This window comes from Argiope bruennichi, chromosome X2, assembly GCF_947563725.1.
Source record: "Argiope bruennichi chromosome X2, qqArgBrue1.1, whole genome shotgun sequence".
In the NCBI taxonomy this organism is placed as follows: domain Eukaryota; kingdom Metazoa; phylum Arthropoda; class Arachnida; order Araneae; family Araneidae; genus Argiope; species Argiope bruennichi.
This window is the reverse complement of record NC_079163.1, coordinates 126,885,737-126,905,708: the sequence shown is the minus strand read 5'-3', so window position 1 is coordinate 126,905,708 and position 19,972 is coordinate 126,885,737. Positions and strand designations below refer to the sequence as shown.

Below are 19,972 nucleotides of genomic sequence, written 5' to 3'. Positions count from 1 at the left end.
TTTTTTGTAGATTATAGTAATACTCGATTAAAATATACTTTAGCTATCTTTTATTGCTGAAAAATGAGATTTTAGTGCGTCCTGATATTAATACATGCAAAAAAAAAAAAAAAAAAAAAAAATCACGAGAATTTCTGAAGTTATCCTTTTGAGATTTTTATTTAACTCGTTTTTAAGAAATTGATAAATTCCGAGTGGGCTAACTTTTTCTCAGTAATAATGAATGTAGATAATATCATAGAATTAATTAAGATTTACCTTTAAATATTACAGCATTCTGTTTTGAAAATTTCAATTTAAAAAGTAATATTTTATAACTTGCATAACATTACCGTTTTAATTTAGAACTATTAAATCTTTGAATAAATATTAGATTATAAAATATTTTCAACGTAATTCATGCCAATCACGCAATGGCAGAAATATTTTCTACCTTATACAGCTTGAGCGTGATTTTCTGTATATGGTAGTTGCTGTATAAGGTAGAAATATTTTCTACCTCATATAACTTGAACGTTATTGTTAAGTTAATTCATTCTACTTCAGTTTTATATTTAAGAATCCAAAATGACTTTCTTTCAAAATAATAACTGTTTCTTTAAGTGCTTACATTTCCTTTTTATCTTTTAGGAGAAGAAAATGCTCAGGAAGTAAGTATACTTTCCTTTGTTATTAAGTCTTTACTGTATCATTTGATACAAATATCATCTTACAGTTGTTGTTCCTGATAAAGAACCAGTCTTTATTCAATTAATTACAATATAAAAACTTTTTTGAGATATTTTGAAGGCATAAAAAATAATTTTTTTAAAAATAACTGTTTTCAAACATGTGATTCAGGAATTTTCCAAAAATATTGTATAAAGAATCTACAGTCATAAGAACAAATGAAAGAGAAATCGAAGAATTATTTGTTTTACTTACAATTTTATATTAAAAAAATGCACAAAAAATTAAATTGTTAAGTATTTATAATATCCCTCGATTAGTGAGAAAGTACAATGAAGCTAATTGATTCGAATTTGTGGACGATTTGATTTATTTTCTCTAATAGATTGAATTTTCTGTTACCGTAATGTTTAAATGACACTTATAATGTGAATTAATTTTATTAAATTGAAAGGAAAACTGAAAATTGTAAAGAAACTGTTTTTATTTGTTCTTAATTACGTTCGTACACGCTTTGCATCTTCAGTGTCAGTTTCATTTTACGTAATTACATTAAGTTATTTTTCGTATTGAACTTTTAAGTTAGCGTTGTTTTACTTTTTTATTCGAAAAATCATTGCAAATATTTCAATTTGTTTCAAAGTTAGGAATGTGTAGGTATGAATTACACAATTTATTTTGAAACATCATTGTACAAAATTGTTGAACTCAAAATCCAATATACTGATTATATTTATTAGAATTTATTAATTATTTATTAAAATTAATATAAATAAACCTTTTAAAATTTTAATTATTACCATTTTATTTATTAAAATTTCTTCTTATTTATTTTTTTATTATGTAATATTTGTTAAGCAGTTAGATATTAAAAAAAGTCTTTAAAGCCATATTTTACTTTAAAGTTGGCATTTACTCTTGATGGTCTTAATTTTTAATTCAGGTCTTCCAAATTCCAAATTTTAAATAAATAAAATTTTCTTTATTTAAAAAATTAGTTCCGTCAGCTTTTAATGAGCGAAGCCCCACATGATCGGTCGCTAGTTTCTAAACCAATGGAGATGGGCATAGAGGTTTAATTGGGATAATACTTTAAATGACAAAAAATTACATTTTATGTTATTTCAATCAATTAATGCAGTTCTGAAAAATTACTAAATTTAAATCTGTATTGCAATCTCCCGGTTCAATTTATAATGTACAGTAAAATATTTTTTGCATGCTAGCATTTTAAATAAATTCTCCATCCTTCTACGATCAAAACTGACCAAGTTATGATTCTTTGAATATCACTATTTTGCATAATTTTGAACTATTTAAACGGTTGCTTCAAGAAAGCTAATCCAATCAATGGCTCTAATTCCTCGAAGCGGTGGTTGATTGGCCTGAAATAACGAAATTTAAAGCTTCACCAGTCTCAACAGAAGAGTGAATTATTTCGTTCGAAATGTTTGCAAGCCAAATACATTTTACTAAATACAACTTGTTGGACCGGGTCAAAATAATTTAGATTTCACAACTCTTTTCAGCCATTTCTTTAGAGCCATTGATTGGATTATTTACGAACTGAAACAAAACAAAATATAATTCTTCATGTCATTTAAGTTATTTATTCAATTAAAACTATATGGCTGTTTCAAAACGTTTAGAAATTAGATGGTGGGGCGCGATTAGAGTGTACACTGTATTAGAAACTTGAAAATGCTTTGTATTCGAGTTTCTTAAAGTGAGACTCATCATGAAATTGTACGTGGAAGCTACGGAAATCTTAGGTCGTAAAAATTATTTTACTGCATATTCTCTTATTTTTTTTTTTCCCTTTTTAAGTAAAAATTGTTTTGAAAATTTCCGCGATTTTAAAAGATTTTGCTAAAAGTTCCAAAATTATTATTTTAAATTCAATTTCCTTTTATTTATTTTTCATTATTTTGAGAGATGGCTAGTTTGAAGCTGACAGGACCACAGAAAGAATTAGATTTATCCAAATTTTCGTTTAAGAAGAACTATGTGTAAAAATAAGAATAAAACAAATGAATGCCAATTTTTAAGTTATAAATGGCTCTGATGATTGAGTTTTAATTAACAAACAGTAAGGAATTTTAATAAACAAAGATATAATAATTATAATTTAAAGGCTTTAAATAATTTAATTATAATAGATTTTATAAATAAGTAATTAAATTAAATGTACAATGTAAGATACATAAATTTAACAACTGCACAATAAAACTTCAAAATAAGCAACCGATAATGTAATGTAAAACAAAATATATGATGGGCATAAGGTAAGAACATGTTTAACATCCGAAAGCATTTAAAAAAAATAGTTTTGGTTTTAAACTAGTGAAAATTGTAATTGTTGATAATATTTTAACTTTATATAAGTGAGAAATTCGAGTCACTAAAAATATTCTCTTGATTCGAATTTGACAAACTCTATGGTACATTATTCTTATTTTTTCTTTGGGATTCGGGAGAAGTTTTTCAGATCGAAATGGATGTTCTTTTTCTTATTCCAAAAGTCTTAGCGAATGAAAAATTTAGAAAGCCACATTTTATCTGAAAAACACAATGCAAAATTTAATAAAAATTTAGTCAAACTTTATGTAAATGATACTGTAAAAAGACTAGAATTTTAGCATTTGTTTGTTCATAGGTATCCGACGATGTGAAAGAACTGGAGAGCCTTCGGGCAGAAAATAGTAAGTTTCTTTTGAAATAAATTTATCTAGTTATTATTTAGAAAATCTATAAGTTAGAAAAAGAGGAATAGATATTAGAAAGATATTTCTTAGAAAGCGAGTAAATAAATTCATTAAGTATAAATGAATAATAATAAGAAGGAACTCTGAAAAGTGTCTTTCTTTTTTTCTTTTTCATGTTTTGCTTCAGTCGACACATACGTCGATTCTTAGCATGGAGAAAGTTTATACGATGTCGTGGTTTTGAGATTGAAGGATTCTAGGCTCGAAGCGCAGTTTCAGAGAAGAACGTCTGTGCAGGGGCGTGTAGTGCATATTAAATGCGAAGTCAAATTTCTTCTCCCTGGTAGTGGGCAGAATCTTCTCGAGTAGGTTCTAGCTCAGGTGTCGTCCTCGCCATTTGATCGTGGCTCAAAAAATCCCTATCTAACTTCGAAAACGGGATGTTAATATAACTGAACTGAGCTAAAGTCACAAATCTTCTTTTAGAAAGTTTTGCTAAAATAACTCATATTTACATATCACCACTTTTAGATCTGGTGTGGCATGAAGGTTTTGTGAGAGGATTTTGGCTGAGGTGCCGCCTTGTTGTCTGATCTCTGATGATTAAAATTATGTGGTCCATCTCAAAATAGCCGTAATGTTGCTTGAAACCAAGATGTTAGTATAACTTAAACTAAATATCCATGTTAAAAAGTCATTAAAGTTTATTGAAATTTGAAACAATTATGATATATAAATGGAGAAGATACTTTCCATTAGTATAGATTCAAAGAATTTGTTCGACTCATCTTCTGTGTTTTAAGAAGTAAATGCATGTTCTTGTATCGTCGTTTTTACAAGCGATTTATACATATGAAGTATTTTTGTTTAACTGATCTATGATTCTAACTGTTTCAGATAAACCCAGTAATAATACAGATACAAATCCCCCAGAAAATACCGATGGTCAGCAAGAGGAACCCCTTCCTACACCTCTACCAAGCACTGATGCGGTCCAGCAAAACAGCAGGAGCGGCATTTTCCGACACAGAGGAATTACTGAAGCCAAAAAGAGCAAATATTGGAGCGAGAATCCACCACCACCACAACTTGTACGTTTGATGATTGTAGCGCTCTTTTGAGCATCTAGAGTAAATTTTTGCCGAAAGTGAAGGGTATGCCAAAAACACACAGTGGGCACTTCAAAATCGCGTTCAACAAAATTAATTTTAAAATAGAAAAAATTTGTTTGAATATAGTTCAACATAAATATGAATACATAGTGTAAATGCGCATAAATGTTGTTGTAATTAAAATTAAAAAAAATGAAACAATTGTTAGTAGAAAATTTTTTGTATTACTATTTAAATAGTAGATGCAATAATAATAAAGAAAGAAAGAAAATATGGCGAGTTTTGCTTGGACAGTGACTAATACTATTCTTTAAAAGTTATACTGTTAGTATCACGAAAATTTTCAGTGGTTCGCATCAAATGCTGTCTTTTTCGCCATTTTGGTCAATCTCTGATGCAAAATCAAACAATTCCGGTATTTTCCTTAACATTTCATTTAATTTTTTGTTAATGCAAAGCTATTTATCTTCTTCACTAACACTGCTTACACTATAGATAGATGTTACAAGATCATCCAAATCTTTACTTGCCATTTTCTGTTCATTTTTTCAACATCTCTTTCTTCGATACTTGAAAATTTTTCTTCTCCAATTGCTTTTTGCAATTCGTTCGGTTCCAGTTCCTTTAAAAATGTTACCCTTTATTGCGATATTCTACCGAATACCGTTTATATATGAAATTCTAGCATTGCTCAAATTTAACAGAAAAAATTAAGATAACGCATTCTGCAATTTCGTATTCGGAAAAGATATAATATATTAAAATTAGTATTGTGTGGAATTATATCATAATTATATCATAACATATATCATAATATCAATCATAAATCTGTAAAATTATTTTTATATATTTATGTTTTGCAGACCTGCACGAGTCCTTTCAGCCTTCTCATTTTTCTCGTCCTAAGTCAGTACATTTTATCATTGATCAAGGCTAGAAACTGCATATATTATATCGTATCAGAGCTCTTTTTAATTTCAGTCCTAGTTTCAACTTTGTTTTGTAGGGAAAATATTGTTAAATAAATTGAGTAAAAGACTGTGGTGTGGCTTGCTAGTTGAACTAGAAATCCATTGAAAAATAGTTTGTTTCATCTAAATAGGAAGATACTTTGTGAGGTTTCAAAACTTCAATCAACATACATTTACAAATTTTTATAACTCGTTTGTATAGTTTGTATTTTGTTTGCATATTGTGTTCATTTGACTAATCTTTATTCCAATCTCGCCTACTTCGAACTGCATCTCAGAAATGGGTAGAAATCTCATGCTGAACATTTCAAGGGGCCAGATTTCTTTTGCCATTTCAGCATATATATTTGTGACACCTCTAATTTTCTTTTTACTGAAATAAATGTAATGATCTGTTTAGTATATTAAAAGGAATGAAACTTTAACTTAATTCTCGCCCTAGTATCTTTTGGAATAATCGGGCTGCTACAGATAGCAATATGAGCACTATGGTGTGCACAAAATAGCCACCACCGGCCCATGAACAAGCCCCTTTCGAATAAAGTACGTTTCGTATCGGCGATAGGCCCGTTAATCAGACAACACCACAATTGTTATGTCTCCAAAGTAAGAGAGTACTTGCATACTGAGTCGGGCCACTTCTTATATACTCAATTATCCTTTCCATTAAGTAGAATATTGAAAGGTATCGAAGATAAATAAACCCGATTAAATGTATAAAATATTTAAAAGTATGGGGAAAGATATCAAAATATGATACTTACATCACAAATTGGCAAAAAATAGATAGCATACAGGATAAAAAATAAATCTGATAATTTTTTAAAAAATAATTACAATTAGTTTTTGCATTCTTTTAGGATAATAATGGATATGGAAAATATGCTGGCATCCAGTATTCTCCTCATGACCTAGCTGCTTATGTATTCAATACGGGAGATGAAGAAGGCGTAGCTGTTGCAGTAGAAGAACTTGTCAGAGAAGGAATGGTAAGAGCTTCCCTTCTATTATAGGGAAAAGAGCCGTGGCAAGGCAAAAGACAGGCGTCTGCTGTGACTTGAGAGTAATTACATATACGGTGATTCGAAATTCAACGTAGAAACTATGAAGGAAGGTAGGAAACAAAAAAAATCATCTTAAAGACGCTCAAGACTGTCACAGCTACTAGATATGCAAAAAATCAGTCCAATTGCTAGCCGTAAATGCATATAGATTATTGTCATTGATATTATAGTCGGCTATCTGCCTTATCTTGACTGGACAGTTGGCATTTATAATTTTTCTGGAGAGTAGATAGCAAAAATTGCTCAACATTATTCCTGTTCCTGCTTTCTGTGTGTTCCCAGTAAGCATGTGCTTCCAGGTCAGCTAATTTTGTAAATGCTTCACGTGACTGTTAAAACAGAAGGCTTAGGAATGGATAGATTGAGTATGGTGGATTCGTGTAATGGGCAACACAATACAACTATTTATCAGGTCTATATTTCTTCTTATGTGGAACCTGACCCTCAACGTCATGTTCTACGCGACTTTCACCTAGTTTGTAACCAAAACTTGTCTCAAGAGTTTTCATCACTGCTTCAAATGTAAGTAAAGATGTAAAAGATATTTTTACAAAAGATTGGATAATCCTTAGACAACTCTGTGAAACGGGTATAATGGTGAATAGTTAGGACCACATAACGTAGAACTATATAGCCGCAGCGATACTGGATATGTGCACATCTATTCAAGTTTATATTATCTCAGAATAAAGAATTTTTATCCGTTACATACAGGGTGATTCAAAATTTTATGTAGAAGCTATGAGGTGACGTAATATCACAAAGCCAACCCAAAGACACATGGGAAGGTGCCACATCAACTAGATATGCAGGAAAACTAATAATAGCTGGCCGTAATTATATATAAGGTATTGTTGTTGATTTTTTTATTCGGACCATTATTTTTGTCTTGACTGGATGACGTGGTCATACATTACTGACTTATTGCTGAACAGTAAGAACATTCAGTAGTCACTGTGAAATTGGATTTTTACACGTCTATTCAAGTGTAGAGTATCTCAAATTAAAAAAGTCGCATCCATTATATACAGGTAATTCGAAATTCAACATAGAAACTATGAAGGGACGTGGGAAACAGAAAACCAACTGAAAATCAGAGGGAAAGTGTCACACCAACTAGATACGCAACAAATCATAACATTAGCTAGCTTTAAATACATATAGGGCAATGCTGATGATCATGTAATCAGGATGTTCGGCTTATCTTGAATGGATAGTTTGACACTTATTATTTTTCTAGAGGTTGGATGGCAAAAAGTACTCAACATTTTTCCTGAATCTGTTCGCCATGAAATGCGGTTCTAATATACAAGAGATTCCAGGTCAGATTATTTTGTGAACGCTGTGCGTGATTGTTTGAACGAAATGCTTGGGATTCGATGGATTTGTGGTAATGGGGTCTTGTTATGCCTGTGATTGCATTGTCTACAAATGTTATGTCAAATTACATTGTCTACAAATGTTATGTCAAACTACATTGTCTGTGATTCTTCACATGTGGGACCCTTGACGGTGTGTTCTACAAGACCTTTGCCTCATTTTGGAACAAACAGCAGTGTGAAGAATCATTATTGTTGTAACTGTAAAAAAATGCCCATTATTCTCAAAATAGTGGCTTGTCCTTGCGAAACAGGCATAATGGTGAAGGGTAAGAACTTTGAATAACCTTTGTAAAGTTGGGCGTGTGCACGTTTGTTAAAGATTAAAATATCTCAAAGTAAATAATTTTCATAAATTACTTATTAGGTGATTCGAAATTCTACTCAGAAACTATGAGGTGACGTAGAAAATACAATACCAATTAGAGTCATATGGGAAAGTGTCACATCAACTTGGTATGCCACATATCATAGCAATAGCTAGTCATAAATGCATATAAGGTATTTTCCAGGATTTTTAAATTAGACTATTCGCTTTATTTTCATTTAATGTCCACACATATATTATTTTTATACTAGATGGTTGTAAAAAATACTTAAGAATGTTCCTGTGTCTGTTCGCCGTGCAGTGCTCTTCTGGTACACTAGCACTTCTGGGTTGGACCCTTTCGGGAATGCTGCGTACGTCCATTTAAATAAAATGCTTGGGAATCGATGCATTGGGTGTGATGGAGTCGTTTTATGACCCTCACAACTACACGAGTTATTAAGTTTGAGTGTCCTTTCATGTGTGAATCTTTAAGGCATGTTTTACGAGACATTTGTTGATTTTATTATTAGCAATGGTCTGAAGAAACTCCTTCACCGGTGAAAATCTAAATAAAAATAGGATATTCTCCAAAAGGTTAGCTAGTCTATATATCAACATTGTCAGACAGGCGTAATGGATAATTATAAGAACTTTGAGTCACTGCGAAACTTGTTGTGTGCAAGTCTGTTTAAATGTAAAGCATAACAAAATAAAGAATTTTCATCGAATATTTGTTTTCCATTTCTGTTTGTAAGTGCATTCTTTAGCACATTTGAGTTGCGCTTCCTGACATATGGTCCTATTTTACTCAAGCTTGTTACTCTGGGCTAGAAATTTAAGACTTTAGATTTTAATAAGTTACAGACAGAAGGAAAGATAATTTTTATTAATTATAAATTGTGATTTGTAAGAAATGGGAAACTAATTTTCTTGAAACATGATTATTTTCAAAATTCGCAGTTGCACTGCGTAAAAGAAATAAATGCGAACAATTTTTCTTAAATTACGTCTGGTGTTTTTTTATAGATGGGTCGAACGGATGCAATAAACTATTTACAAGATGTCAAACAGATCTTGATGTATTTGAGAGATCAGTATGAGCACCAAAAGAAACTGGAACAGTCTAAGAATAAAGCCTATCCGAAACTACAAATGTACCAGGTATAAGTATGCCTATATATATATATATATATATATATATATATATATATATATATATATATATATATATATATATATATATATATATATATATATAATATTTTTCTCTTCTTTTTATTTAACATGACAAGTAAAAAAAAATTTTTTTTAAAGTAAAACTTTATTAGGAATATTATCACATATATTGATATAAGAATGCTCTAAAATTTTGCTTATTTTAATGCTCTAATGCTCTAAAAAAAGAAATCTTTCAAAAATAGATACGCCAAAAAATTACAATGATATTAGATGTCATATGAGAATAAAGAAATAGAAGCACAAAATATATCATAGAAAAGAAATTTTTAAAAAATTCTTATAAATTAGCGTATTTTATAAATGAGTTACATTTACAATTTTCTGACAGTATTTCTATCCTCAGGCTTTAATGATTGTGTTTCAGCATCCATATTTTTGTCAAGAAACAAACTTTTATTTTTAAGTACACAAATAAAAGAGTGCTTAATGTTTTCTATTATTTATTAATTTATATTAATGAATGTATAGATATGACTTTGCCAATTTTTAATAGACGGCGCTACAAAAATAGTACTTTTTAGTAGATAGTACTGCCTACCTGAATATGAAGGGGTAAAGTTATATATGAAAGATTTCTCAGCAACCTTTAAATATTAGCTTGCGACCTTTGGCTAAAATCTTTAATAACTTTTTTTAGATTAGAAAACACTGAGAGTTTTGTGTACAGTTTTGAAACAGCATTTACTTGAAGTTATGTTAGAGCAATTCACAGATGATATAAGCAGCTGTTTATCAAATAGAACGAAACATTGAACGAGAAACGTCCAGAATATAGCAAAAGACACGACAAGGTTATTTTTCCAAGAGAGCAATGCTCGCCCCATATTGCCATTTCAGTGAAAGAAATTTTAGAATCACATCTCTGGATGAATTGCCTCACTCGTCGTATTTTCTAGATTTTGCTCCTTCAGATAAATATTTGTTTCGCCTAATTCAGATATTAATTTTCAGTTGCATTCATCTTCTTTCTGTAGATAGACACTATTCCTATGCATATATTATAAACTAGGCTGATCACTAGATTGCATCTAAGAAAACAAACTTTTTTCTTCGTATAATTCGCTTGTTATTCGAAAGATAGAAAATTGTTGTAGTTTCAGAGAGAAACCGTCTTGAATAAGACGATTTTTAATTTTTATAATAAAGTTCTTTTTTTAAACTTGAAAAAAGAGAAAGTCATGTTCATACAAATAATTTAAATAATATTAATTAAGAGATAAGTTTAAAAAATTTGATTTTGAGCATTTGGTATAGCTGATACTGCACAGATTTCCAATATGGTTTGTGTGTTATACAATTGCCTTTCATGAATTGGAGAGGAAAAGTACTATCTAAAATACTTGCAAGATTTTACGGAATTTGCAAATCTTAGCTTTGTTCGAACTCCCAAGATTAAAAAAAGTTGTTTGAATTTTTAGGAAAATTGTGATGATTCGAGCAAATTTGTATCAGAACAGTTCAAGTCAACGAAAAACACATTGAAGATGATTTTGGAAATGTGAATTAGACTTCAGTTTCGAGTACAAAATTCGTACACAATTTTTTTCTGTGCATTGCTTTGCACAAAACTCGCAGTATTATGTTAATATATGATAAAAGGGGGTAGGAGAGAAACTCAGCTTGTTCTATACGGAAATAAAATTCAATTTAACGAAATAAAAAGACTGGCTTTACCTTCTTCATTTTCAGGTACTCCCAAGCCGTTAGTATAATCTTTATGGGATGGATGCAGATAAATGTCAAATTTTTATTTCTTTCCTTTCATTTGCAGCGACTTCCGAGCCGTGAGCATTATCTTTCCGAAATGGATACAGACAAACGTGAAGCTGCTGAACCATCCCCAGTGTCGACAACTGAACATCCTCACCAAGGTGTCATTGCTTCGACTGCTGAACCCAAAGGTCCCATAGGATCCACCCAAAGACCAAAGACTGATGCTTCAACAGTGCAGGAACCCAAAAAGGATGCTAACCAAGATTTGCCCAAAGATGTAGAGTACAAAAGGATGCCGACCAGAAATTCCAACACTTTCACATTGGAAGTCATCTATAAACTTGCCAAGGATATGTTCACGCAAAGCATTTTGAGAGGTAAAAATTTTATTAATGTTTCATGAAAGCAGGTGTTCTAAATTCTTTTTAGTTAGTTTATTTGATGCTGGTCACTTGAAAACCATTTATCAACGTTATTTCACCAACCCATGCACTAGCAATGTTATCTTCCTTTCAGGAAACAACATTAAGGGATATATAAATATTCATGAAAAAGTTAGGAACTGGAGCTGCCATCTGTTGCCTTTAGAAAATACTAAAAATCCGTTTCTAAATATTTCATCAAAAGATTACTGATTGATTAAGAGTAAAGCTGTTAAAAAAAGATGATTACAATAAGAAACACCGTCCCTGAAACGTTAGAGATTTCTGATACTGAAGTTTCGACCATTTGTCAATGTCCACTAATAAATTTGCGAACAACGAAGAAATCATATCATAAATCATTCTAAAATGCAAATCGAATCGGTATTAATTCATCTTTTTAAGATTAATACAGAACATACACAAAGAATTTCCCTGATTAAGAAATATTAGAATGGGGTAACTATTAAGAAAAGTGACTTTTTTTACCGTCCTTGAATAACACAGTTCATTAAAGTTCTCTTTCTTTCCTTTTTTTAAATTTTCGAAGATGGAAAGAGTAATATTTGTGTATTCTTGATACCAATGATCTATTTTAATATTTTCAAAACTTGATTATTAATTGAATGACTAATATAATAAAATTTTTATTCCATATCAGTAGCGCTGCCTGCTAGTGAACTTAAAAAAAATTTGATTTACGATTCCATAAAGTTTATAATTAAAAATTTTAAATTAATGACTAAAAAGTAGTGAAATTCTACTTTTTAGTACAGGACTAACGATACTAAAAGAGTATTTTTATACAATACTAAAAGAGTAACTGTCTTTATTAAATTCATTCCATAATAAAATTTTGTAATCAAAAAAAGGCTTTGTACCTGTATTTTACTGCATAGAAATTTATTGCATTTTAGAGATCTTTCTCTGAATTTGTAATTAAGTAGAGATTACTTTTAGCTTTCTAATTAGTGAACAAGATAGCTTCTTTACATATACTTCTTACTTAGCTTCTTACTTTCTTCTTTCTAAGAATAATATTGAACATGCAGTTAATTAAAAAAAAATTCCACGAGATGTTTTGAAGATAACGTAAATATAATATCATTGAAGATTTACTTATTTCTGTAATTAAATAGTTGAAGTAAATGAAAAAAATCAGTGCTTTTTTCCTGAGTTGGAAGTTGGGGGAATTTCCTCGATGCAGGATTGGCATTAGTGCCTTTTCACTGTGGAAAAAATTCTCTAAATAGGGAAGTAACAAAACGTAAAAATACAGAGCTCTAAAATTTAATTTAAATTGTAAATTTTCATTTTACAAAAAAAAAAAAAAGTGCGAGGTAAAATTTTTTTAAAGAGAAATATGATTGATTGTTTTTATTTTAGATGATCCAACTGCTGAAGATACTCTATCTGGATTGGTAACATTTTTGGAAAATGAAGTTGGCAACAAGAGAATATCAGCTGAGATGAAAGAAAAAGTTTTAGGTAAGGGATGCTTTGTTTTAATATTTACTTTTGAAAACTGTAAACTAAATTTAAAACATGTAATAAATTAAAAATTTCTCATACTTCAGAGAAGATGTTTTTACAATCATTTATTTAACTTGACTTGTTTCATGCATCGAATTGTTGAATCGTTTCCTGGTGCATTGGTTTTATGAACTTTCATGCTATTGCATGTTTGCGAATGAAAATGCAATATTTTTCGAACATAATCATTAGTTAAATGATAAATTTTAGCTAATCTTTGATATTATATCCGTGGCTTCATATTATAGGGAATATAAAAAATATATTTGAAAATTCTATGATATTTATGACTATGAATTAAAGGATATAAATAAAGACTAAAAAGAAGAAAATAATACGAACAATTTTGTCTTAAAAAACATACTGTTAATGCCGGATTATGTGGATGTGGATGAAGTAGAAAATATTTTTATCAACAATATGGAAGTAAAATCCGAATCATAAAAACGTGATGCCCTCAAAATAATATTGTATAGTACTGAAGACAAAAATTAAGTAAATTCCTAAATCCTCACTGAAAAAAAAAATCTTATTGAGTAATAAAAATTGGTTTTTATCTGGAGTATTTCTATCGGCTCTTAATGCTTGTTTCGATACTTATATTTTTGATAAAATACTATTTTCTACTTTTCAGTTCATTAATAACAGTGTGTTTTTAACAAGTTCTGTACTTTTATATTCTTAAAATGATTAGTCCAAACAATGATATAGTAATGCTATTCTCAAAATTTTGAACAGAGAAGAAGGATAAGGGCGTGAAGTATGAAATATATTATAAGCTAAAAACTGGATCATTCCGTTTCTTTTTCAATATTTGTTTTTTCATTTAAGCGAAAGTTTCTTTGAAAACAAGAGGACTTACATCCATCTGAATTGTATTTATATTCTTCTTGAGATCATTTTCCCTGATCTGTTGTTATTGATCTTAACACATTGTGAACTTGCACAATAAAAATTCACATTTTAACCGTTCGATTTTTTTTTAGAAGTTGTTTCAGCAGCTCTGGTTGACAGCTTGCGCGATTACCAAAGATATCTCTCCGAGAATCAAACTCCCATTTTTGATGAATCTGGCTTGTATCGACATTTGTCTGACTCAAATGGCTCACCAGCTTCAAAAGTTCCCATGTCAGAGGTTTATCGCAAACTCTCTACTCAAGGTGAGTTTAAGAAAAAATATTTTATTTTCTAGAAAGTATTAAAAATTATATTTTTGGGAAGACTCATTTCCATATTCAGAACCGAAATTATATTTTCTGAATAATTTATCCATATTTCAGAAATTCAAAATGCTAGTCATAAAATTTATATTTACAAAGATTATTTTCGAAATACTTTTTTTTTTTCATATTCAGACAGCCATAATAAAATGTTATTAAATATTTTTGCGTATTTACAAGATATTTTTAATTGTGAGCTTGAATGCTTTTGTTATTTATATGAAGGATATAAGATGAATATATAGTAGTTAGCATAAAAGTTTTAAAATCTTACCATGCTTGCTTTTATGAAGAATTTACCTTATTTTCAGTTGCAAAATGATCATTAAAGGAAAGAATCATTTAGTAATGGATAACATTAAAGAACTTAAGAATTTGAGAGATTGTTGAGAAAAGTCGATTAGTATTCTAATTAGTTTAAATAGGCTCAAGATTTTCAGCTGCAAATACTTTTTCCATCATATTAACAAGTCTCTTTATTCTTTTCCCTTTATCGTATACGAAGTACGCAAAAAAAAAAAAAAAAAAAAATCAATCGTCGAAAAATTTCATCCCATGATTTTAACGAATATCCACCTTTCAGACCCCCCTTGAGCCTGAAACAATAATTTTTTGAATGATGTCTGTTTGTCTGTGAATACGATAACTCAAAAATGCTTTGTGTTAGATGGATGAAATTTGCCATATGGCCTTTACATTTCAAAATTGCTATCCAATTTTGAACGTAATCTGTTTAGAGAAAGTCTGTCTGTCCGGTTAAATGAGCTCTCCCCCCCCCCCCAAAAAAAAAGAGTTTGATGAGTAAAATTCAGTACACGGATTAAACATCTTTATCTCAAATTTCTAGAAAACTCCGTTAAAGGATTGACAGTCTGTATTTTCACATGTAAATACGATAAGAAAAAAATGCAATGACTGATATATATGAAATTCGGTAGGTAATTTTCTGATTAGTTCTGTGCCAAATTTTGGTTAAGTCGGTTAAAAAAAGGCTTCGAAAATTCAAATTCTCTTACTTGTGTATAAATCGTATAAGAGTGAATAGTCACCAAAAATCGTACGCTTATTGCTCTTTCATAACTACTGTTTGCCAATGGCCCATGATTAATAATATATAAATACATTTACTAGAGAGCATGCTAGAATGTTTGGGAGAGATTTTTCACGGTGCTTTGATATTATTAATGATTGCCATTCGTATAGTTCGTCATACAATTTAATTTTACATTATAAAATTTTGTCATAACATAATTTATACTTTAAAAACGGCAATAAATGATTAATTTTTGTTATGTTTATTATAGTTTCTTATTGATTTTTCAAGTTAAAAACACGTTTATTTGGAGATGACGCATTATGCTATGCAACGATGATTTGAACTGATGATCATGGTGATAGCATGCAGACACGTGGCCAGTTGAATTAGTAGTAATAAAAAGCTCAATTTTACAAGCAGTGTTCTTTTTCTGAAATATATTTCGATGTTGATATTTCTTATCGTCTTAGAATTTTGGAACTCGCATAGTATGTTTAAAATGAATTTTTGTCTTGCTGTCTTTTTTATTTGTTACCAGAAGGTTATCATAATTTTTTGATATTAAGTGTTTTGCTTCACGATTAATGAATGAAGAGTCCAAAGGAATGTCGTTTCATTGAAGTTTGTAAAGTACAGTTTCGAAATGACAATTAATTATTTAAGAGTATTTTTTACGTAGAGAATTTCCGTGGAAAGTTGTGTTATGAAAATCATAGATCATTTTATTATTTAACCTAAATATTGAGAGCATCGTAGAGAAGTCTAACTTCACTAATTCAAAGCAGGTTAGACACACATTTTTTTAAAAAAAAGGGATTTTTCTAACAATTCGAATGAAGGAAAACAAAGTGTTGAATTAGAATAGCCAGAAAATAGAAAATTTTAAGCTGAAAATGGCAGTAAAGATTTAATTTTAATATTGAGCAATTTTAACAAATAATAATTAACTGTAAATATTTTTATGTATAAAATGTTAATAGTTATAATGTTAATAGAAATGCTAATTTTAACATTAGTATTTTCATCAATAAGTAATTAAAACCAATAAACAATATACGTTGCTTTGACCATGTAATTAAATTTCGAAATAACATTTACATTGAAAGCATTTAAAGCTTTTTAAAAAGTGAGAAAGTTTTAGAAGTTTTTAAATGAACTCTTTACCACGTGAAATAAAACAGAAACAAAATGGGAAAATATTTAACTAACGAAAGTTATTCAGAAATCAAAAAATAAATGAAATTATAATTTAGAAATAAAGTCAGTTTAATATAAAATTACATTTTGAGCGATATTTTTACATAATGTTTACAAGAAATTCAAGAGGTGAGATAATTCGAATGAGCCAAGTTTCAATGTAACAGAATTTTTCAAATTTCTGTCATATTTGAATCAGTGAAAACTATTTTTATCCTAACGAATAAAAATTTTTCAATCTTAACTATTTTGAAAATACACTTTTATTGCATCATTATAATGCAACTCACTCAAAATGATAACATTTCAGGGCAAGATAATATGCTGCAATTAGGTTCAAAAAGCAACAGACCAAACTCAAGTAAGTAAATAAAGACGAATAAAATTTTCGTGACGATTCAATTCTCCTCTTCAGTAACACGTCCTTCTCTAATTACTTTTCTTTTTACCAGGTTAATCTTGAAGTATGATTGACAATGCCCTAGATGACGCAAGTTCAAGACTGCAAAGATGCCTCTAAAAGTGTTACCAATCATATCCTCCCGTATATTCCGTGTAAACCCTTACTCCCTGCACATTAGTTATTTAATCAGTATGCACGATATTATGTCTCACAATTGATCAAAATGCAACCATTCTATATATATGTTCACTGTACACCACTTTCTGTTTTTCAACAATTGTTTGATCTTTTATGATGACAGTAAATTAATCCAGGATACACTATACATTGTTACGTAGAACTTTTGTGACTTCTCTATCCCAATTAAAAGTTGAAATTCTTAACATTAGCAACCCTGAACGCTACAGGTCTTCCATAGCGCCTAGGTCACAATAGAAGAGTAGACATTGGCGTCGAACAGAAATTTCATATATGAAAGCAAAGATCAGATTAGAAATTAATATATCTTTTTAAAAGCAGTGATATTCGGGATGTAAATAAAACTCTCATTTTATCGAATTAAGCTGAAATTTTTCCGTTCTATTAATTAAAAACAAGCAAACATGGTTAGGAGTTTTAGAAAAACTACGTAGATATTATTATACATTTATATAAAGTGTTATTTTTAAATCCATCTGTTGGAATATTAGTTTATCGCAGTATTCGTGGACACGAAGTTAAGCTCAAATGCAGCAATAACTTATGTGTATGGTCAAATAACTTGCTCAATTAAAGAAGTATAAGATCAAAACTCGATATGCAAACAAATTGTTTAAAGCAAAAAATAAAATAAATTCAAATGTTAAAATTAGATCTGCGAACCACTCTTTCAAGTCAAATAAAATTTTTAATTCCAAAACTGGACATACAGATAACTTATGCGTTTTAAAACTAGAGTGAATAATTATGTAATGCATATTTTATACGCGTGAATTATTATAAGCAGCCCCCATTTTTTGTGAATTTGATACCACTTTCAATTGTAATATGTGTAAAAAAAAAGTCACATTTGGTATGTGACTAGATTTGGTACTGCTGGGTGAATTGAATAGAATAATTTTCATAAATAAAACTATGTATTTAAAATAAGAATTAAATAGCCCATAGATTTATAAAATAATATTGAATCTTTTATTTTAAGTTGCTCCTTATAATTCACATCACTCCAGCCTACCCAAAAGAGGGCAAAACCGTATCTAGATTGGAAAAATTGGTTGCTCCATAGGGTCCGTGAAATTTATTTTCTAGAATATCACTGCTTTTTAAAATTGTATATATAATTTCATGCCTACTTATAACTTATATTAGGTAAAAATACCCACTAAATGAAATAAATAAAATATTAAATCTGTAAATAAGAGCGCCTAACTCAGAATTGTGCAAAGGTGTGAACTTATTTTTGGCAATGATTCTATGGATGAGTACAGAGTGATTAAATGATGTTTGTAAACAGTTTCCAAAAATCAAAATTCTCTAGCTTAAAGCCCATCAAAAAAAGTTCAAAATATTTTATGTGATTGTCAGTGAGATTGAAATGTCCACGGATGATGCACTTTTTTCCCCCTAATTCTGTATTTAATCTGTTCACAAAGATTTTGAAAACTTTTTTAGGAGTTTTATAACAACACTATGTGAATCCACCTTAATAGAGTTTTAAGCATCTGTGTTACAGAGCGCAAATGTGTTTAATAATTAGTATTTGTAGACAAATGTAGCATATTAGAGTGTATATAATTATAGCTATAACACTCAAACTGAGCTCTTATATTCTATTTATTGCAAACTCTGTAAACAGTTCCTTATTTTTTACCATGTATTTTGCTTAAAAATGATTATAAATCATGCATTAAAATTTATTAATCTCAAATTTTGCTTTTTATGTAGCCAATAAATTCCTCTTTTGAATTTGAAAGCATCTACGTATTTACGATTGTTCGTAACTTTTATTATTAATTATAGTTAATAAATCTCACAAAACAAATTCAAAATATATTGAAGCACATTTACACATATAGTGACTATACCTTATACTGAAGATTAGGGCAGTTTCAAGCGATTATATTCTTATCACTTAACAAAAAGGAAAGCCATTTCTTTATTGAACGGTTAAAGAACCTAAACGTTAATAAGATGAAGAAGGGAAATGAAATCCGAATGGTTGAGGATATAAATAAGCTTATACATAGACAGGTTAATTCTATGTAGCATCCATAAAGAAAAAGTTAAGTTGTAAATGAACTTGAGGGGAATAGAGAAAAGCATTAAGACCATTGCATTAAGTATATCCTATTATGCCACCAATTTTACTGATTATTATACTAGATATGATAAGAACTGATTGACGAATTAGCCATTTAATTTGCATGGCTTATCCAAAAAGACAATTCCGTTAGCAATTTATGCCACCACTGCTTTATAATAGCAAGGATGTGCATACGCGTCGATTCGTTCGAGTTATTTGTAAGACAGACATATTATTGTTAGGGAAGTTAATAATGTAGAGGTTTCTTAGTGGATGGTGATAATATTGATAAAAATCAATACATCTGCTTCGTCCTCATTTCATAGTTGCAACGCAAAAAAATCAATAAAAACTTTATCAGATATATATTTCCTCAGAATCTTTACAATTGAGATCTCAACCTCCATTCAACTTTAAAGCTTTCCTTTGGGGAAAGAGGTCCCAGAATGACAATGTAGAGAAATCAACTGCTACCTCTTAATTACCATCAAAGGAGGCCTTCGATACTGATTACAAAATATAATATCTTGTTATGATAAGTGTCACAACATCGATAGCAATAATATTTAAATTTATTCGAATACATGCATTTCGGTTGACAACCATTTTATTCTATTACTTTTTGCATTCTTTGGATTAGACACCGAAAATTATTTTTTGGTATCTTAAACATAAAAACAGAGGAATTAAAAGCTATTAAAAATGAGCCATTTTACAG

At 29.6% G+C, this 19,972-nt stretch overlaps 1 protein-coding gene across 1 annotated transcript in view; it reads left to right on the top strand.

The window, feature by feature from the left end:
* The window catches only part of LOC129961004 (uncharacterized), a 29,198-nt gene extending 10,319 nt beyond the window's left edge, over nt 1–18,879 (top strand). Inside the window, exons 3-12 of the mRNA XM_056074795.1 lie at nt 631–650; nt 3,326–3,371; nt 4,272–4,465; nt 6,318–6,446; nt 9,237–9,371; nt 11,221–11,539; nt 12,971–13,072; nt 14,104–14,277; nt 16,881–16,931; nt 17,023–18,879. Of these exons, the coding sequence (XP_055930770.1) occupies nt 631–650; nt 3,326–3,371; nt 4,272–4,465; nt 6,318–6,446; nt 9,237–9,371; nt 11,221–11,539; nt 12,971–13,072; nt 14,104–14,277; nt 16,881–16,931; nt 17,023–17,027 (1,175 nt within the window). The 3' untranslated portion in view covers nt 17,028–18,879. The remainder of the gene's footprint in view (nt 1–630; nt 651–3,325; nt 3,372–4,271; nt 4,466–6,317; nt 6,447–9,236; nt 9,372–11,220; nt 11,540–12,970; nt 13,073–14,103; nt 14,278–16,880; nt 16,932–17,022) is intronic.
* Nucleotides 18,880–19,972: the final 1,093 nt, after the last annotated feature.